The 23,083-nt window shown below is 36.7% G+C and overlaps 1 protein-coding gene across 3 annotated transcripts in view; it reads left to right on the top strand.

Moving 5' to 3' along the window:
* LOC128247605 (uncharacterized) overlaps positions 1 to 12,736 on the top strand; it is a 28,010-nt gene extending 15,274 nt beyond the window's left edge. For 2 of the 3 annotated variants that reach the window (XM_089350946.1, XM_089350944.1), the window contains exon 2: positions 12,083 to 12,736. In XM_089350946.1, the coding sequence (XP_089207072.1) occupies positions 12,092 to 12,439 (348 nt within the window). In that variant the 5' untranslated portion in view covers positions 12,083 to 12,091 and the 3' untranslated portion in view covers positions 12,440 to 12,736. Of the gene's footprint in view, positions 1 to 907; positions 10,248 to 12,082 lie in introns of those variants that run through there. The other variant, XM_089350943.1, reaches the window with a different exon arrangement.
* Positions 12,737 to 23,083: the final 10,347 nt, after the last annotated feature.

Raw genomic sequence — 23,083 nt, 5'->3', positions numbered from 1 at the left:
GAATTGTTTTCTATGCTGTTTTGATATGTCGATTCTGATCAGTTTTAATAACAATTGAATGCTGTCATAACTGCATAAGACCAGCTACTATAACTAACATTCATACATGTATGAATACTAGTAAGGCATTTCAGCGAGAAATAACGAATTTTGCCAATTGCAATAGCTTTCCAGTTGCCTTAAATCTGTACTGTGTTGGTTAGTTCCTCGTGAGTTATGCTGAGTCACGTTTGTCGTGCTATTACCGTTTTTTTTCTTTCTCTTCTAATCCTATGTGCACTTTGATTGCACGGAATGGTTTATTCATATTTTCTCCCAATGCTATTGAACTTCCTTTGATGTTGCTGTGTCATCATATATGTCATTCACTCTCTCACTCTTTCTCTTTCTTTCTCTCTCTGACTTCTGTCTTCCTCTTTCTTCCTTCTTTTCTTTCTTACAGTTGCTGATGTCCCTATACAACTTTTTGAGCGTCGGACAAAAATGCTTAGAGGCATTTCTTTCTACACTTCACTCTGAGTTCAAATTGCACATAGATCAACTTAGCCTTTCATCCTTTCGGCGTTGCTAAAATATAGAGCCAGTTAGGTACTGAGGTTGATGTGATCGACTAAAATCCATATCCTTAAACTTACTAACCTTGTGCCAAAAATTTGAAACATTATAGTTATTATAATTATTCCGCGAGATCGACTTTGCCTTTCATCCTTTCGGGGTCAATAAATTAAGTACCAGTGAAACACTGGGGTCGATAAACGACTATTCCCCTCCCCCAAAATTTCAGGCCTTGTGGTTTTAGTAGAAAGGATTATTATTATTATTATTATTATTATTATTATTATTATTATTATTATTATTATTATTATTATTATTATTATTATTATTATTATTAAGGTGGTGAGCTGGCAGAATCGTTAACACGCTAAACAAAATACTTAGCGGTATTTCGCCCGTTGCTACGGTCTGAGTTCAAATTCCGCTGAGGTCGACTTTGCCTTTCATACTTTTGGGGTCGATAAATTAAGTACCAGTGGAACAGTGGGTTAGATTTAATTGACTCATTCCCCACACCAAAATGGCTGCCCTTGTGGCAAAATTTGAAACCATTATTATTATTATTGTTACTATTATAAAAGGCGCTGAGGTGGTAGAATCGTTGGCATGCCGGGCAAAATGCTTAGCGGCATTTCGACTGTCTTACCATTCTCAGTTCAAATTCCGTAATCGACTTAGCAGCTCCCTCAAAATTGCTGACCTTGTGCCAAAATTTTAAATATTATTATTGGCATTATTAGAAAGACGGTTAGTAAGTTTGTTGTCTGATCTATAAAATTAGTTCGAAAGTTTTTAGAAGTAGTAAATTTGGCAAAAATTTGAAACATTATACTGCTATATAAATTTTTAAATTTACACTATGCAGTAAATCTGAAAGGCAGCGGGCAAAAATTTTTTGAAGGAGGAGCTGTGTTTCCTTTTCAGTTAAAACTATTTCCTAGACCTGATGTCCAGAGGGGAAGGAGGGCAAGTCATGTAGAAGATGTAACAGCAGTAGCAAATGTGCATCGAACAATAAACAACAAAAGCAACTACAACTACAAAAATGAATGTCAAAAAGAAAAAGACAACTGTAGTTCTACCGACAGCAACAATAATACTGCCGCCTGCACCAACCCCATGATGCACAAACATGCCCTCACAGTACCAATCATCTCCCTCACCTCCATCGACCATCGAGTTCGTCAGTACCGAAAGCAGCAGCAATAACAGCAAAAGCTACAGCTAAGCAGAGCTGCAAACTGGGTCTTTTGGCCGTGCAGCGTGGATATCAGAAAGAAATGAAATACCAATGGAAGACATAATGCAAGCAAAAAGTTGTGAGGAAGTAAGGATGGAAAATCAGAGTGATTAAACCAGAAAAGAGAGGAAACGAGAAGGCTGACAGTAACCTATTGATGCGTAGCTAACAACTTAAAAGAAAGCTATACAGGCAGAAAGATCAAGCCAAGTCTTAGTAGGAAGTTGCCTGAAATCCGTTTTGAGTAAAAATCATTCATTACTCGCGACAGCTACTAAAACCAGATCAATATTAGGTTCCCCATTGAGATCAAGACCAAAAATATTAAATAAATAAATAATTACATAGCTAAATTAAAGATTTACTCGATAGCCTTTTCTAAAGAAATGTGGAAATAATCCATCTACTTAATGAAGGCTGTTTTAGGAAACATTGAAAATTAGACAAAATATAAGAGGTACACAAGCAACATTTTGAGAACTGGTTGGGAATATGAAGGAATCTCTTGATCCATTTGGATCAAGAAAGAACAGGAGCTATGTCAAGCCTGATTATTTTGCCGGATGAAAGATTTTTTTCATGGTGGCAGAGAGCAAACTGCAAAGGTGCAACGTATGTGTTACTTTAAATCAGCAAGGACTTTCTATCTATAGTTAAGTCTCAAAGAAAGAAAGCCCTCACTGCTGCTGACATCTCCAAAATAACATCAAGAGCAGCATGCAACCACAACAGTAACAACAGCTATAATAACAAACAAGAACAAAGTCATTATAAGCAGCAGCAGAAGTAACAACAACAATAGCATCACTACAGCGCAGGAACCGCTCTGACATCAACAATAACAGGACGTGTCACCCACCAAAAAGTAAATTTCCTAATTTACTCACCACCTCCACTCCACAACGAATTACGACACGAACACATATACGTGCAGAAACATCACTCTTCTTTCTTTATGAACAAGGGAAAGCAGACAAAGGAAAGTAAAAGGTCACCTAATGCAGAAAACTCTGAGGTTGAATGGAACGGAGATCTGACAACTAGTACCTACATGCATCTTTCCCGACGCTCAGAATCTGCAGATTAACATTTTAATTAAACGACAGACGGTGGAGACAATCGTTAACAACCTGTGCTACTGCTCTTTAAAGAAGGCAAGTTGAAAAGGCTCTTTAAGTTTTAGCTAAGTAGTAGCAGTAGAGCGAAATATTCAAAGGGTAAGTTGGTGAGTAAATTAGAAGCGATTAGGAAAGACGTTGCGACCAGCGTGCTAGCTGAAAGTTTGGCCTTCAATCATTTCTTCAACCTGAAACATGAATGTTACATTGTTATAACTAAGGCACGTGCACTAGGAAACGAAGGAAAGAAAGACGTTCGAGGGATCAGAAGTGCGACATGGCAACAAATTTGCAATTCGATCTTTGACGGATTGAGACGAACGGGTGCCATTCGATTCCAAACAGCTGTGTGCGGTTTTATAGCAGCAATTCGCTCGACTCTTCGGAGTAATTGGGAAGGAGACGGTAGTGGACAATTGTGCCTACCCTGGCGGAAAATGCAGAGTGTTTCGGAAGGCTGATAACAAAAACTGAAATAATGACCATATTAAGTGGTTGTAACTTAACTTTGATGAATGCGGTATGCGGTCTTAAAAATTTTGGCCAAGGTGGTAGCTTCTTGTAAAGAGTGTTGCCGGGAAAGCACAGACATGCGCAATTTATTTCATACATCAAAGAAAAGATAGATAGTAAAGCTAGCTTTGATAGGGACCTTTGATCAATCGAAAGTTTCTGGCAGGCTCAAATACTTGGTAACTGTCCTCAAGACAGCCGGTTTCGGCCCTGTTTTAAGAGAATGGATCGTTGCAATGCACAGCGATATTCGTTTATTGATCAGGATAAATGCTCACTTACTGGAACCGTTTCGAATCCAGCATTCAGTACGTCAGAAATATTCTCTCTCAATTATTCTGAGCGCATTGGTTTTCGAGCCACTATAGTAGAAACTGAAGGGTTTGTGAAGCATCCCGCTCTGACTGGTGAGCAGGAGAGCCGTATCACTATGTGCAAACAACGTCACTGTAATAGTGTCGGATACAACGGAAATATGATAGGGAGAAAGACTAACCTGAAAAGTCAGTGATCTTGCAGCTCAGCACCGTGGAAAGGCAGTCCATGTCACCGGACGGTGTCGTAACGCACTGAACAGATGTTTTTACTGAGACGAGGTTGCGAGCAGGGTGACTAGTCTCAACCAGAAATAGACTGAGAAAAGACGATCCCTGACAAATGGAGAACCGAGAGACTTGGAAACAGCTTGCTTGTGTACGTGCAGTTATTCGAAAACTTCGTATACCAGACGCCATTGGATTTCAGGAGTCATCAGTAGAGAATGCGCACCGTTGTGGAATTTTGTTGAACAGCTATCGTCACGAAAGCTATGGATTTGGCTCTCAGCCGACTCTATTGTAAAGATTTCTCTCAGCACCTTCCTTTAACTACGAAAAGTAAGCCATTTTCTTGTCTCGTAGAAATGGCAAAAGAAATTGTGTGGTGGGCTAGACTGAAAGAGCTGAGATACATACTTACCACTTCCAGCAAGTACTCATAAACTTTTTCAAGTTTTACTTCAAGGCAAAGTAATAGAAGAGAGAAAGAGAGATGTCGTCCTACAGTAAATTTGGTAGAATGTGAGTGAGAGTAGGAAATTTGTTACGTTGTAGTCAGGATAGTTTAAGTTTGTAGAGTTGAAATCTTTGGCTTAGTAGTGCTACTAGAAAGCATACCGGTTTGGAATAAACTTTAAAGGCACGGAGGTGCTTTCAGCCTGGCCTGCCCGCATACGCTAACACCATTCAGGACATATCTCGCTATCGGCAGAGTCAACGGTAAAGAATGTCTCGTCGTCTTCCTTTGGTTGGGAAAGAAGGGCAGTGTATATCTGTTTAGTGGCCAGATTAGAAGCACCTTCCTCTTTGGCGAAACCCTCATCAACTTTTTCAAGCTTCACTAGAAAAGGAAAGTGAGAGTATAACCAAAGTCTTTGCTGTTGTCTCCTCCTTCTGCAACTCCTCCTTGAGCTCCTTTTCAAGCTCCTTTCCAATCTCCTTGTCAATCATCATTTCACGTTCCTCTCTTCTTACTTTCTTCACAATCTCTTTCTCTACTTCTGTTTTCTTTTTCTGCCTCTCTGGCGGAGAGCTTGCTCTTTCACTTCTCTTTCTGCTTTTTACTATCGTGAATTCTTCTTCTGTACTTGTCTCCTTTACCTCGACGTGTACCACTTGGTGGCATTCTCCTGCTTCTCAGTTTGTTCCTTCTGTTGTTCTCTCTGGAGGCACCTCGCCTTCATGTGGCCTTTCTCTCCACATGCGTAGCATATGGGTGATCTACCCTCCACCACAACTCTTAGCCTTACATCCTCGGACAGAAAGTTCTGAAATTTGTTTTAGTGATCACGTATATGCTATAGTCTGCAATTTTTGTCATGGACAGGAAGCTGGTCCAAAGAGCCAACGTGAAATCTTGCGCCAAACTTGAGAAAGTCTGCTGCAGAGATATCGAACATGCTTTGGCAAGCTTAAAACGACGAGGCAATGGATTGTACGCAATGTTTCGAGTGTCACGGGTGCTTCAAAAGGCACGACATAGCAGCAGCTCAATCAAGAGCATGCTCATCATTTTTACGACATCCACGGTATTGTGCATCGAGAATTCGCTCCCACCTAGGGCCAGACGGTCAATCGAGAGTTCTACTACGATGTTTTGAAGCTTTTGAGGAAGGACATTCCACGAAAGTGACAGGATCTGTGGTGCGCGAAGAATTGGAATCTTCATGACAACAATGCACCTACTTGTCACCGAGTTTCTCACCCAAAGCAACATGATATCGCTTCTGCATCCACCCCCTTCGCCAGATTTAACACCTATGGACTTCCATCCTTTCCCTAAGATGAAAATGCAGCTCAAAGGTCACCGTTTTAATACCGTTGTCCAGATCAAGAGCCAATCGGAGAAGGTTCTCGATTCGCTTACGGAAAACGACTTCCAGGCTAGATTCCAAAAGTGGCAGGAACGCTGGGATCGGTGTATTACTGCGCAATATGACTATCCCGATGGAGATGATGTTAACACTTAGGTAAATAAGCTATTTTTTATGAAACATATCTAGTCCGGGAACTTTTTGATACCACCACATATCAGTTACCACATTGGATGACACAAACCCTAATGACGTTACAGTTGGTAATGATGCTGAGGGTATGTATCTGGGTTTTATATTATGAAATTTAGTTCTCACCGAGCGTCATCCATCTATGACTGAAAAGTAATATATGAACTTTTAAGCGACTGAACTCACTGGCGATTTTGTTTTGTCAAGTGGAAAAAAAGACCCTGGTAAAAGAAAGAAAAAGCTACTTCAAATGACCAGATTCGAACTGCGAATTTAGTTTTATAAATATATATTTGATTAATCTTTATTAAGCTTGGAATTAATCAAAACGTAATGCTAAGAGATAGTAATACGTAGCAAAAGATTTCTTTGGCAAAAGAAAGACAGTTTTTTTTCCTGTTAATTTATAGTTAAGTGTGGCATGAAAAAATAATGAAATTGAATGGGTTAATCATCAAGTTTCATTTTTTTAAAAACTTTTGTAATAAAATTTCTTTTTGTAATATTTTTTAAGAACATGTTTCTCTTTCTCAAGCAAAAGAACGCTCTTCGATCTGATTAGAATTTGAATCAGGAAATTAAAAAAAGTCCACGTTAAGAAATGTCATTTGTTTCTCGTTTATGACCTTAAAATCCGACATTGGCCTTTCTAAAAAGCATAAAATCAATAACATTGATACAACATGTAGCAATTACATTAATTAATTTTTTCAGCCGCTTCATTTTCGTTTCCTTTCGAAAACCATTATTCTTTATGTTCAGGTATTTATTTATCCAGTTCATATATTACAGCACTGGAAGCTGCTCTGTCTTTCAAACTTTGCTGATTACACTGAACTGATAAGCTGTATTACTTACCTATGTAAAGAGTTTGGCAATAAACAAATAAGTAAATAAATGAATAAATAAACTTTTTTTCTCTTTCAGCATGATAAATTTTCCTTGATAGTATATGCACAGTTGTTTTCTGCACACAATTTAACTATTCAGTAAAGGAATCAATATCAATGTATTATAGAGTAATTTAATGTTCAGCAAGAAATATTTTTTAACACTAGGAGATATTGTCTGCGATTGGTATGTTAAAAAGCAGAGTGGCGAGTTTTTTTATGGTTCATATTCACTAAGGACCATTATAGTTTTGAGAGTGGAGGAATGCATAACAAATATATATTTCTTTCTTCATAAGATATGTAGTTTGGGCCAAAAATATAATACAAAGAGACTTTTAAGATGACAAAAATGCGTTTCAGCCTTACAAGAGACGCTATAACGATTATTTGTCTAGTTACTTTAAACCTTAGGATCGACAACACTTAACTGAAAATCTAGAGAACTTTACATTGAAATAATCCTCAATGCAAAACTGGAGAGGCATCTGCCTCAAAATTTAATCAAATCTACCATAAAGATATTTTGCATGTAATCTGAAGAAAATTTTGAGAGGTGCCAACCTAAAACTGTAACATTGATAAGTAAGAGCACCCTCAGTCATAACAATCAGTGGATATTAAAATCTGGATGAAATCATCTTACATAAACATAATACTACACATTTTGTGTAGATTTTCTAGTGACTCCTAAGATCAATATTTGACTTGCAGAACAAAACCTCTGAAACGTGTAAAAGATGGATTTTTACAGCGAAGCCTAACGGCAGAAGACCTCGGAGTAGACTAAGAATGAGATAGTTATATAATATCCTTAGTCTCAATTGGTCACACTTGGGAATCCAGCCGAAAGTGTGGTGATAGCTGCTTCTGATAGAAGCCTATGGAGGAAATGCTTGAGAACTCTACCCCAACAATCCTTCCAGGAACAGTAAGCGGAAATGATGGATGGATGGATAAAAGCTGTACTGGATTTGTCGTCCGTTACCGTGATTCTACTTACAGACATAACTGAAATGAAAGTAAGGCCGTCCAGTTAGTATTTTTATCGGAAATTTCACTGTAAAGAATATCTTTGTATTCTTTTATCATTATATGTCAGACATCAATCAACAGAAATTACCTAAGAGCTATCATTGTTTTTGTCTATATTTTACTTTTTACTTCACTCACTGGACTGCGGCCTTGCTGGGGCACTGACTAAAAGGGTTTAGTCGAACAATCGGCCCCAGCACTTATTTTAAAGTCTGGTACTTATTATATCTGGCTCTTTTATCAAACCGCTAAGCTACTGCGACGTAATAAAACCAACACCGGTTGGCAAGTGGTGATAAGGGATACATAAGTAAAAACACACACATCTACACATATACACATATACATAAATATATACACCTATTTATACACATACACACACACTGGACTGGCGTGTATTGGGACCGAACCAAAACGGTTGCTAAAGTGAGCTTCTTAATCATACAGCTATGCCTGTTCTTGTGTTAGAGAAGACAAATTTATTTCCAATAGTTTCCACACAATCTAACATTAAAAAAACTCCTATAGTTAAAGGAGGCGCAGTAATGACGTATGTATTCAAATTCCATTCACCAATGTTGTAGTTCCAATTATAGATAACAAATTTGCATCTGTCAGCGAGTCGGTAAAGCAAGGTAAATGCTTTGAATTCCTTATTCAAATTAATGTAAAGAAACTTAGAAGTACATCATAAAAAAAAAAATAATCCTTTCTTCAGTAGATACAAGGTCTGAAATTTCGGGAGAGGGGCTAGTCGATCACATCGACTGGTACTTATGTCATCAATCCCGAAAGAATGAAAGGCAAAGTCGACCTTGGCGGAATTTGAACTGAGAAAGTAAAGATGGATGAAATGTCGATAAGCATCCTAACGATTCTGCCAGCTCACCGCCTTTATGACGATAACGCATATGCGGTAAACTTCAAATTTGTTACCTGTACTCAAGTTTCAATTTTCTCAAACTATTTTTCAGTACTTTTCCTATATTTGATGAAACTTATCTATCTTAAATTCCCTTGTTTAAGGTGAAATTGTCAAAGACAACGAATCTTATCATTATTTCTCAAATTATTCAAACAACAAGGGGTTTCAAAATCTAGGATTGTTGCTTGTGAGACAAGAAATAATTGAAAAGATTCAATATAGTGTCACCACAACTCTCAGAAAAGTTCTGACAAGTGTCGCAACGAGAACATTTGTGCTGTGACTCCAAGAGTAGTGTATAATTTATCTAAAACATTTTAAAAGACAATTCATTTTGAGAATGAGCTATCTGCGAATCATAATTCTCTAGTGAGAATTTATGCCTTAAATATTTTAACAAGTTATTCATAGAGAATTTTATACTCGTAACGTCATCTTTTCGAGGGTGTGAGATTAAACACCTTTTCCTTTGTCATCAGGTGCCATATTTGCCGTCTTATACGTATGTACTCGGCATAGGAAGGAACTCAAATCATTCGTAGAGTTTATGAGAGTCTCATAGGGTTTCATATAATGCTCTTATGCATATGATACCAAGTGGCGAATTGAAAATAAACTCATGTTACACATGTTATGCAAAAACAAATAACAGTACTCGGCCAAAAACGTTTCCGCTATAATTCCGTTTACAAACTGTTATTATGCAAAAATGTTTGCATTGCTTACACCCGTTGCTTACTCTGCCGAAAATAATGTCTAATTTTTTTCTAATCAGCACCTTTAAACGTAGTGCAATTATTTTTCATACTAAAAACACTAGAAATAATCAAATTTACCTTTTTATTATTTAAAAAACTGGTCAGCACCCATTAAGATTAAAATATCAATTCCCCTCCTTTAACTTTGGCTTTCAAACCTGTTGGATTAAAAGATTTCTCATCAGTTCTATATTTTCTAGAGATCGTGACTCAAAACTTAAGAAAAATATATATAAAAGTCAGTGTGATCATACAGCCTCAAGACTTTACTTCAAAACGAATTATGTGCAATTTTGATACGGGTGAGAAGGCCGTTGTGGAAAGCTTTCAAACTACGGGAAAGGCAGGAAAGACAACCAATACTCTCAACAACAGGTAAAAATCTACAGTAACTACAAAGTCAAAGGCTTTGTTAAGATCAAGATCTCGAGATTTTTCCTGAAAGATAAATAGAGAAAATCATATCGATTGTCGATATTTCTGACATTATTCTGCACTGGAATTCTGAATAGAATTTCTCTGTTAGAACTTGGAGCTGCTCAGATGCAATGCATGCATGCTATCAACTTTAATAAATTATACTGGTGAACAAAAATTTTCATTGGATATGATTTGGGGTGAGTCAAAAAGCTGTTCTGATGTTGACTGCAAAATTCTTCGGTTTTTCAGTGGTATGTATAATTTTTGAAATAAATATTTTTTCTTTTTTGTTATAAATTATTTATGAAATATTTTGTCTTTCGCAGATTACTGTTATTTAATCAGTATATTTCATGAATGGAGAAATAACTGGCCACACTTTGTTTGCTATGTTTGTGATATTTTGTGATATTGTTATTGCTAAAACAGAACGACGAACCATATATCAAAAATACGTTGGTTGTCATATATATGACTAAAACAAATAGTGGCTATCACATCGTGCCTTCTCTCATTTTTGTTCAAGTCAACTACATGATTGGTTTTGTTGTACCCGAAAGACTGAGAGAAGGAAAAACTAACCATGCTGATTGCTATTTTTGTATTGTTTACATAACTGGCCTTTCTGCGAAAAACAAAAAAAAGTTTGTCTATCAACATCTGTATTCAACACAGAGTGGTTCAACAATATAAAACAATGACCAGTCTTTTACACTCAAATATGCTTAGTTTCATAGATATTCAAATGAGCAGTGATGAAGGTGCTCTAGGTAAAGGTACTGCACCTTCAATAGCTCCTCGTAAATACATAATTGAAGAAAATTCGAAACCAAGGCTATTTACTCAAGAGTTTGGGGATGATTTTGTTCAAAATTTATCACAGTCTGAAGAGAAAACTAGGCTTCTCGCTTCAAGACTAAAGGTAAATCATTTACGTAACTACGGTGTGCAAATCAGTTTCTATAAAAAACGAAATTTTACTTTGGTAATGTTCTTTACGATAAACAGTTTACTCTACTGTTTGGCAATGACATCGATGAACACTTCACAAATTTCTCTTAGACTCATATTGCATCTGACTGGCACCTCTTGAGTTAGTCATCACAAAGACGCTTGAAAACTGTTGTAACTATATAGCAGGAATGTACAACCAAACATACTTATTGTCCACTCTGTCTAATTAAAAGCAGCATATGATACCATGCATATCTTGCTTGATATTCAATATTGTGTTCATCAGCGGATATCTCGAAATTAATGGCATGCTAGTGGGAATGCAATAAGAATTCACAAAAGATTGTTGTTTCTTATCTCGGAGTATTGTGCTACCACTGGTTACTCTATTAAATGTGACAGGCCACTGAAGTCAAGGTATGTCCCAGGTATAAACAACCTGTCACTTTAGTTGAAGTTAAGAAGATACTCTTCTGCCATTCTAGATTCAACTTACTTTGATGAAAAACTATGTTAAATTAAGAGTAAAGTAAGTTCAAGAAAATTTGAATACTTTTATAACAATAAAATTCCCCACTGAGTGACACCTTGGACAAGTATCTTCTAGTATTTCCCCGCGCCGACCAAGGCCTTGTAAGTGTTTCTGATAGACAGAAACTGAAAGAAGCCCGTCGTATGTGTGTGTGTGTGTGTGTGTGTGTGTGTGTGTGTGTGTGTGTGTGTGTGTGTGTGTGTGTGTGTGTGTGTGTGTGTGTGTTTGTGTGTGTGTCTGTGTATGTATGTATGTGTGTGTGTGTGTGTGTGTGTGTGTGTGTGTGTGTGTGTGTGTGTGTGTGTGTGTGTTTATCCTCCTACAATCGTTTGACAACCGATGTTGGTGTGTTTACATCCCTGTAACTCAGCAGTTCGTCTAAAGAGACAAATATAATAAGCACTAGGCTTACAAAGAATAAGTCCTGGGATCGATTTGTTTGACTAAAACCCTTTAAGGTGATGCTCCAGCATGGCCGCAGTCAAATAAAAGAAAAGAATATTACATATATATATATAGGGTGCGTAAGGTATTTGAGGAATACCTTTTTGGGGTCATTGCTGCATTTTTTGCTCACTCTGTATAATCTTTTTGTTTCAGAAAATAATAATGGCAGACCCTCAGCTTACTCAAGAAATGAAGAGGCATGGTGTTAATGTGGTTATAAAGGCTGAGCATAGTGATTTAGAAATATCTCAAGTTTTAAAAGTTGCCAGATCTTTCGTCTACAAAGTTTGTATGGAGTTAGAGACTGAAGATGGAAACGTATCACCAGTATCAAAGCATAAAAAGCATTACAAATGCTCTGAAATCATCAGAACACCTGAATTTATCCAGCAAGTTCAACAGATCATGAGGTCAATTGCAAAAGATCTCCATGTATCAGAAGGAACAGTCAGAAATGTTGTCCGTGATGACATCAAACATAAGTCTTATATGATGAAGAAAGGCCATTGAACATTGTCATAACACCAAAGATTCTTTGAAAGCTGCAATAGTCAGAGTAATGTCCAAAATCAACCAGAACCACTTGATTGGAGCATGTAGATGATTTATTGGTGGGTTTATTGAATAACATTATAGAAAAAAGGTTTATTTTTATCCTCATAATATTTTTTGATAAAGTTATCTATTATTATATATCTGTTTTTTTATAAGCATAAATCTGTCCTCAAATATCTTACACACACAGTGTATATGTGTGTGTGTGTGTGTGTGTGTGTGTGTGTGTGTGTGTGTGTGTATGTATATATATATATATATATATATATATATATATATATATATATATATATATATATAGTGTGTGTGTGTGTGTGTGTGTGTGTGCGTGTGTGTTTGTGGGGAGGATGACCCTCCACCGCTTGTCAGCTGGTGTCATTTGTTCCGTAACGTAGATTTGGCGAAAGTAACCAAAAGGATAAGTATCTGACTTTAAAAAAAGTGCTGGTGTCGACTTGTTCGATTAAGCATTTCAAGGCGGTGCCCCAGTATGGCTGAAGTCCAATGACTGAAACAAATATAAGATAAGATATAATTGCTCTGTGAGAAAATATTTGTGGGGCAAAGCTCAAGGAAAATACTTGTGGGGCTGCAAATCAAAGAATCTTTAAAAGAATTTGAACAAACTTTCCATACATTTGAATAAAACGGTTGGCCAGCTTTTAGATAGTTATGATAAACGTTAGTGGGAAATTATAAGTCCCTTGCATTTCGAGGTGGAGTTGAGAAGCTTCTTGATATCTAGAAGGAAATGTATTATAGGATGTCGTAATAATGCACTTTCTACATACTCATCTAGATTTCTTTCCAAAAAGTCTTGGTATGGTAAATGCTGTGTAAGAAAGATGCTGCTATCAAAATAGCCATGCTATAGAAACACGATATCGGGTATTTTTGAGTGCATATATAACGGATGATTATTATTGTATTGCATATCGTGACAATCCAGTTCAAGTTTATAAGAAAAACTTTATATTTGCAACAATTAAATATATGAAAAAAAAATGTATATGTATTCTTCAATTATATGAGTATGTAATTAGAACCGAGATATAAAATAAGATTAAAGTTAATTATGTATGAATTAATTAAATGTATGACTGTCTTTCCGTTCACGCAATAAGCAATTTTGTAGAGAATGTTGTTGAACAGACATTTATTAATAAAACTGAGAATAGTTTCGAATGTTACTTGTTTTGCAAATCACTTGGTCTGAGATTACCTGTTAAAATTGAAGCAACTACATTTTCAGCATGAAACGCATGGATCATTTTACCTTGAGAAGAAATTAATAACATCTTTGAAAAGTGTTATCAGATATGACTGATTGCGGACAATCTGATTGTATTTTCTCTTCGTGTTCCATTTTGTTCTATTCGTTGTCCAAATTAAATCCAGTTTAAGGCTCCAAGTGTACTTGGATTGATATTTTTGAAACCAAATGCTCTGGATACGCTATAATTTTGGTTCCTTAATTGTATTTAATTATCAATTTATGTTTCGGCTCCATGTAAAAAGATAGAAAGGTTGAAGTATTCGGATTACAAAATAAACTTCGATAGTAGGCGAAAACACCACGCAGGGCCAACCAAGGAACCCCACAAATCTCGAGTAAGCTTCTACTATGGCATGTGGTCCTTTCTTCCACGTTTTCTTTAGCCTGCAGGCGCATACGTAGAGTAGATCCATTCAATCGGGCCATTCTCGCTACCTTCACCCATTTTTACAAATTTATTGGGAAAGCACTACCCTCTGCACCCTCACTTTCCTTTTCAAGTAGAACTTGAAAAATTCGATGAGGGCTTGGCCGAAAAGGAAAGTGTCTGCTTTCAGTACTTTCAGTCGCGTCCGCCACACAGCCTCTGACGGCGCGGCGATCTTCAGGATGGTGTCGGCTGAGAGCTGAGTCCGTCCTTTACGGGATATTAACTGTTCGACATCACAAGTCAGCAATGCTCGAATACTGTACGGCCTGTATCTGCCCATATCTATTTCGGAGTTCTTTCTACTTGGGAGTGTGTTTCTGCTTCTAGGTTTCATGGTTTCGCCGACTGAAGGCAATGCAGTACCGTCTTCAGTGCATTTACCGCCAAAACTTCCGCTGGGGTTGCAAATTGTGCTCTCCTTTTATTCACTTTCACAAGTTGTACCACCTGAGTCAGACGTGCCTCCTTGTCGTTTAGGGAGAGCATGAAATATTGTGCTGGTTTTTTTCCGCCATTCCAACAAAAGATAGCCTACCCTTGGAATCGCCACACGACTTACTTTGTCCTCTTCGTTATTCTTGGTGCTGCTGATACTTTTGTTGTTGTTGCTGTTGGTGACCTTGTTGTTTGGGCAAATGTTCTCGTTCTTAAAAACATCTTTACAATTGCTACTGTTGTCGTTTCCATTGATGTTTGTCATTGTTCTCGTGAAAATGCTCTTTAATGAAGTTCGTTGTAAAATGAATCGTTCTTCTTGCCACTTCCTCATTGAATCTCATATTACTAATACCAAAATTCCAACAAAGTAGAACAATAGAAACAGAGAAGAGCATATAAAATACCACAAAAATTGTATTACCGTGTGACGTAGGGGTCCTTATTTAAAGTTTTATCGAAAATTAACAACGGTAAATATATTCACAACAGTAAATATATTAGCTATATTAAATCTCTGAGCGAGATATAAACAGTAGCAATCGTAACACATAATTATCAGCCAAGTGTGGCGCTCTTTACAGGACAGTGCTACCGACGTTTATAGCTCCAGGGAAACATCTTTTCCAACTGGCTAACGACACACATTCTTTGTCCGATTAGTATTTGCGATATTTAATATAGCTTATTTCTCCTTTTTCGAGATTAGCAAGTTTGTCGCTGCAAACGCATATAGTATTTTGCGAGTGGAATGAGTTTTCACCACTACCTGGTGATTAACACACGTTGAGGACGGGTAACCACCCAGAAACTCGAGTCTGTGTGTATCACGATGGGAGCGATGACCTCCCCTCGTAAATACTAATCGGACACAGAATGTGTCTCGTTAGCCAGCTGGAAGAGATGTCTTCCTGGGGCTATAAATGTCAGTAGGACTGTCCTGTATAGGTTGCCACACTTGGTTGGCAATTATATGTTACAAGTAAATATATTCTTTTCAACAAAATATAATATAAGTTCGGAACCGACAAGACTTACGTCCAATTCAAACGATAATGATAATAATTAAGCGTTTAATAATAATAATAATGATGATGATGATGATGATGATGATGATGATGATGATGACGACGACGACAATAATAATAATAATAATAATAATAATAATAATAATAATAATAATAATAATAATAATACAGCATTACAGAAAAAGACTTACCTGAGGCAAAAGAAAAACTAAAGCAAGATATCTTGGCCAAAGCACAAAAGATCCGCCGGTATGAGAAACGCCAACGTTTCTTTGAACTAAACAAGCAGTTCAAATCCAATCCCCTAAAAATTCTATCAAGAACTGGGTAAAAATAAAATAGACATTACTTCAGCACCAACAGCAGAAGAACTAGAGAAATTCTGGAAACAAATATGGTCGGTGAAGCAACAACCCCAAAAAAGGACCATTAAAACAACGAACTTAGCACCTGAGCAACTCTGGGCCCCTATAACAACTGAAGAGGTCACCCAGACACTGCAAAGACTAAGCAACTGGAAAGCACCTGGACACGACAAGATTCCCAATTTCTGGTTAAAACACCTGCCAGCAATGCATAAAAAGCTGGCAGAAAACTTTAACAACATAATAGCAGATCCAGAAACAATGCCTGAATGGCTCACAAAAGGGAAAACCATCTTAATCCCCAAATCCACGGAAACGGAGAAACCACAAAACTATAGACCTATAACCTGTCTCCCTACGATCTACAAAGCCTTTACTGCAATAATATCGCAGAGAGTGAGTAAACACCTGGAAAATAACAACCTGTTTCCAGAAGAGCAGAAGGGATGCTGCAAGGGCTCATACGGCTGTAAAGATCAATTATTGATCAATAAAGCCATAACTGAAGACAGCCGCAGAAAGAAGAAAGGTCTCAGTATGGCCTGGGTGGACTACCAAAAGGCTTTCGACAGTGTTCCCCACACGTGGATTCTGGAAACACTAGCCATAAACAAGGTGGCACCAATTATCATAAAATACATAGAGCACTCAATGAACAAATGGCAGACAGTGCTACAGCTCCAAACAAAAGAGGGACTTGTGAAAACGAAAGCCATCCCCATTAGAAGAGGAATATTCCAGGGAGACACGCTCTCTCCACTCCTGTTCTGCCTGGCACTCACACCTCTAACAGAATTGCTAAATAGAACTGGATGCGGTTACAAATGCTATGGAAAAACAGTCAGCCACCTTCTATATATGGATGACCTAAAATTATATGCAAAATACGACAAAGAGCTAGAAGCACTACTACAGACAGCACACGGCTTTACCAAGGAAATAGAAATGAAATTCGGATTAGAAAAATGTGCCAAAGCAACCCTGAAAAGAGGAAAATTAGTTAAAAGTAGCAATATAACACTAGATAAAGCCAATGAAATAAGAGGACTAGACGAAAGCCAACCATATAAGTATTTAGGAGTCAATGAACTAGATAGGATACAACATACACAAATGAAAGAAAAAATAAAGAAAGAGTACTATAGACGAGTTAGATCAATACTAAAAACAGAGCTCAATGCTAAAAACAAGATAATGGGTATCAACACTTTAGCTGTCCCAGTTATAAGCTACAGCTACAACATCCTTAACTGGACACTAAACGATGTATGTAAAATAGACAGGAAAACAAGAAAAATAATGACAGGATATAGGATGCACCACCCAAAATCTGACATAGAAAGGCTATATATACAACGCACAGAAGGTGGCAGGGGTCTTATACAGCTAGAAAACTATTATAAAATAACCACCATAGGACTGCAAAAATACCTACTCCAGAAGCAAGGGAAACTAATACAAATAGCCACAAAACACGAGCAAAACAAAAAACTGTTTTCAGTATTTAAGGAAGCTGACAAATACAAACAAGAAATCAATCTACCTAACAAATACGAAGAAGAAGAAGAAGAAACAACAAAAGCTATAAAACAAATGAAATCCAAACTAAAACTAGAACAGCAACGGACCATGATAAAACGATGGCAAGAAAAGCCCCTACATGGTAAATACTGGGCTAAACTAAATGCGAAAGAAATAGACAGAGAAAAATCCCAGCAATGGCTGAGAAGCTCAGGACTCAAAGCAGAGACTGAAGGATTTTTAATTGCTGCACAAGACCAAAGCCTCCCCACCAGAAATTACCAAAAACACATAATGAAAAGAAATATAACAAGTAACTGTAGAATATGTGGAGATCGACAAGAAACAATAAATCATATTATCTCTGGCTGCCCAGTCCTGGCTAAGAAGGAATATATTCACAGACACGACAGAGCTGGGACCTATATACACTGGAAGCTATGCCAACATTATGGAATAGCAACAGAAAAAAGATGGTATAAACACACGCCAGAAAAGGTCACAGAAAACGAGAAAGCAACCATACTCTGGGATATGCCAATACACACAGATAGAGAAATTAAGGCAAATAGACCAGATATAGTTGTCAAAGATCATGAAGGAAAAAAATGCCTTCTAATTGATGTTTCAATACCAGCAGATGACAACGTTTCTCTAAAAGAAATGGAAAAACTTTCAAAATACAAAGACCTGGAAATAGAGATAACTCGAATGTGGAATCTAAAAACAGAAACAATTCCTATCATAGTAGGTGCCTTAGGTATAATAAAAAAATATTCAGACAAATACATAACAAAAACACCAGGACTTACAAATATATATAACATACAGAAAATTACACTACTGGGTACTGCACACATTCTACGCAAAACACTTTCAATACAGTAAACATAAGAGCACCACAGCAAACCACAGCACATACCCAAGGCGCACAGAGCTGCGCTCGGTAGTGAAGTGAAAGCACGTTATAAAAATAAAACTACTGAATAATAATAATAATAGTAAAATAGGTGGGATTGGCTGATGAAAGGATCCTTATAAAACGAGACTAAGTGCACTATACTGGCAGTGCAAGACCAAGCTTTGGCCACGAACTGGAGAGTCAACCTTAGGAATGAACAAATGTCTCTTCTGTGCTGCATTTGTAATAAAGTTGAACAAACCATTGCCCATACCATGAACCAAAGCTCCAGGCTTGCCCAAAACCACTTTAAGTTGTGGCGACACGATCAGGTAGCGAAAGTGCTCCATTGGAAACTGTGCGAAAAGTGAGGGCTAGAGAGAGGTAAGATGTGGTATGAGCACAAACCGCAGAGAGTGGAGGAGTCGGTAACTAGCAAAATCCCCTGGGATTTTCCAATCCAAACATATCGGGTGCAAGAGCATAAAAGACTGGACCTAGTTGTGGTTGACAAGGTGCATCACGTATACTATGTAGTTGATGTTGCATGCCGTTTTGACCCACGAATAGTCAAGAAGGAAAGCGAAAAGACAGATAGATAGATAGCTAACTAGCTAGCTAGCTAGCTAGCTAGCTAGATAGATAGATAGATAGATAGATAGATAGATAGATAGATAGATAGATAGATAGATAGATAGATAGATAGATACAACTCTCTTAAGTACGAAATAGCCTGGCTATGGAAAATGAAGAAGGTGAAAATAGTGCCAATTATTGTTGGGTTTTTGGGAACAGTATCAGAAAGCATCAAGAGGAATATAAAGGAAATTCGAACAGAGAGCCCAGTAGAGCTGTTACAAAAGGTTTGCCTCCTTGGTACGGCCAGAATAATCAGGAAGGTATTAGATAGCTGAAAAGAACGGATAACATGGTACTGTAGGCTGCAGGTAGTAAGCCCGCTACGTATGCCAGACTCCAGGAGCTCGAACAAAACCTGTGATAAAGAGAAATAACAACGACAACAACAACAACAACAGCAGTAGTAGTAGTAGTAGTAGTAGTAGTAGTAGTAGTAGTAGTAGTAGTAGTAGTAATAATAATAATAATAATAATAAGGATCGATTACCGAAAGGCTTTCGAAAGTATTCTCCACACATGGATCCTAGAAACTCTAGCCATGAACAAGGTAGCACCAATAATCATAAAATATATAACACATCCCATGAATAAATGGCAGACAGTGCTACAGCTCCAGACAAAAGAGGGACTCATAAAAACCAAAGTCAACCCCATCAGAAGAGGAATATTCCAGAGAGACTCACTCGCTCCATTCCTTTTATGCTTGGCACTGACACCTTTATCTGACTTGCTAAACAGAACTGGATGTGAATATAATTGTTACGCAAAACAATCAGCCACCTCTTATATATGGATTATCTGAAACTGTACGCTACAAATGATAAACAGCTGGAAACATTACTACAGATAGTATATGGATTTACCAAAGAAGTAAACATGAAATTTGGCTTAGAAAAATGTGCCAAAGCAACCTTGAAAAGAAGAAAACTAGTTAAGAGTAGCAAAATAGCACTAGATAAAGCAAATGAAATAAGAGAATTAGACCAAAGCCAGACATACAAATACTTAAGAACGCGTACAAGCTACCACATATGAATAAATCAAATTTGGAAGGCACGGTATTTAAATGATTTTCACAAAAGATGCAACAAACAGTGGAAGGGAACAGTTGTACTCGGTGATAAGGCTGTGAAGAGAAAAGTAGTAGCGGTGAATTTCATTACGTGAGCTTTAATAACCGCGATACGAAAGAAGCCTCAGCACACATCAAGAGGCGGTGTTCTGTCAAAAAGTTAACGCTGCTCAAACGGAAAACAAAACTAAAAGAGAACGATGGGCAGATGTCGACTACATTAAACTGACGTATGCATTCTATAATGCAACACTATATCCAAAACATAGAAATAAAAAAAGAAACATATGGGATAGCGAGGAAAAATAATAAGGATATCAGGAAATTGCGAATGTAAGAGGATATATCTTATGAGAATAGAAAGTTCCCAAAACAGAAATAGAGAAACTCAAACAGTAAATATCCTATAAAATGAACCCCCGCAACATGTACTCTACATATCCGATACCCAACAGAAGATCACGGCTCGCATTACACACACATACAATACAAACACTAATATAACAAATGACTCAAATCAAACCCCATAACAAAACATACTGATGCAATATAATATCGGGTCGAGTTTGTGCTTCCCAAACAACAGCAACAAAAAAAAAAGAAAGAACATACAATGCTGCATACACCTCAGCAGCGCAGAAGTGTAGAAAGTGACGCAGCAGAAATTTACTTGAAACTATCAGATGTCAAATGATAATAATGGTGAAGATGGTGATAATAGTGGTAAGAAAGAGAAATTAAGAGAGGAGCAGAGTACGAAAAAAGAAATGGCATGGGAAGGGGGAGAAACGTACAGTCTATTTGCAAGAGATACGAACACCAAGAAAGATACAGAAGACTGGTGGTTATAAAGGCAGAAGAGTGATTTGAAGATAGCAACAGAAGCATTTATAAGCGCGCCACAGGAACAGGCATTGAGGACAAAATATGTGAAGTGCAGAATTGATAAAACAACTGAGAGCGGGGAAACAGTGTGGCACATTGTTAGCGAATACCCGAAACTGGCACAAAGTGATTACAAAAGACGACATGACAATGTGGCAAGAATATTCGATATAGCATGTCCTAGTTACAAGACAAAAGAGAAAGAAGAAAAAGTGAACAACTACGATGTATTGAAGTGGGAAATACGCAGGTTGTGGGCAATGAAGTGAGTGGACGTGATACCAATAGTGACTGGCGCGCTTGGAAGCATCAGTACTCAACTATCAACATGGATCAAAAAGATTGATATAAATGATAAATGCAAAGATAGAACACCAACAAAAATCATCATTGCTTGAAACTGCAGGAGTTCACCGCTGGATTCTTTAAGCATGATCAGCAAACAAGTGTCACCTTAGTCTGCTGGTCGTGGGCAGCTGACACTTTCCATCATACCCAGGAAAATAATCTTAGAGATCTCATGAAACAACAGCAACAACAGCAATAATAATAATAATAATAATAATAACATGCCAGTGTCACTTTGATGGTATGCGCTGCTCTCCCACACAATAATAATAATAATAATAATAATAATAATAATAATAATAATAATAATAATAATAATAATAATAATAATAATAATAATAATAATAATAATTGTTGTTGTTGTTGTATTCAATCTTCACTTTAGTTCCTCAATTTCTAAGAGATATGGTGTATATTTATTTTAGAAAAGGTTGACATTTTAATAAAACTTTTCGATTAAGATTGAAGAGTGAGATTAAACAATCTTGAATTTGGTTGCATGATTTGTTAAACTGCATAATCTTATTAACTGTCAACAGTCTTTCATTGGATTTACAATATCATGTGCCGGTATTACGATAGCTTGCAAAAATACATTTTCCTGGTTTAAGCATAGAAATCATTGAACACCAACAGGAATTACTTTTAAACAATAATAGGTATGCCTTTTTTTTCACTTCAGATGTTCTGCAATAGGGATTTTACCATTCGATTCTGTCAAATGTAGTCTTTAATTATCAACACTAATATAGGGAAATATTTTTGTAATGTAAATATTTTTAATATTTTCTTTAACAAACTCAACCTTACCAAACATAATTTGCCCTATCATTATAGCAGTTGATGTAGGTAAGGTAAGGTTAAACTAATTTGTTAAATATATATATAAAATATGCTTTCGAGAAGCAGGTTTCAATTGAAATTTTTACCAAATGGAAGATGTTTTTACTTTTTTTTTTGTTTATAAAGACAAAATATTTATTTTTACATTAATTAAAGCAAAGAATTTAATGCTCTCACCCATAGAAATTTATTTTTTTAATATTATTTTTCTTAAATTTTTCCATACTTATTCATAAGGTCTGATGCTGCCATTTTAATCTGTGTCCTGATGTGTTATAAAAAAAAGTTTAAAGGGATTTTTCTAGGGTTTATAATATTTTTTTCATTCTTTCAAACTCATACTTATTACTTACTATTTAGGGAATTGTGCGCTTTACATATTTTTATTTCTCTTGCTATAGTAATAAGAGCGTCTCCAATAATTATTATTTATAGCTCTCTAATGGTGGTAGATTGGCAGAATGGTTAGAGTCACAAAGAATGCCTTGTGGTATTTAGTTACGACTCTTAATGTTTTGAGTTTAAATGTCGCAGAAGTCAAGATGACCTTTCATCCCTCCATGGTCAATGAAATAAATTACTAAGGTTGATGTAATCGACTTTTTTCTCTTCTCTCAAAATTTCTATCCTTGTGCCTAAATAAGAAGCAATTATTTATAAGACTTTATCATGAGGTCATAGAATACTAATAATTGCAGGTTTGTGTGAAAAAATTATCATGCAGCATGCAAATGCTGAAACTGTGTACAAGCAAATGCTCGTAAATTAGCTACAGTGATCATGAGAATTATAAAACTTAGAAAGAATGCACAAACGTAAATCTTATTTCAAAGGCGTTTCTATAGTTTCTCTTTGT

The sequence above is a fragment of the Octopus bimaculoides genome, chromosome 4 (assembly GCF_046866305.1).
Source record: "Octopus bimaculoides isolate indiv1 chromosome 4, ASM4686630v1, whole genome shotgun sequence".
NCBI lineage: Eukaryota > Metazoa > Mollusca > Cephalopoda > Octopoda > Octopodidae > Octopus > Octopus bimaculoides.
This window is presented reverse-complemented; position numbering and strand designations above follow the sequence as displayed.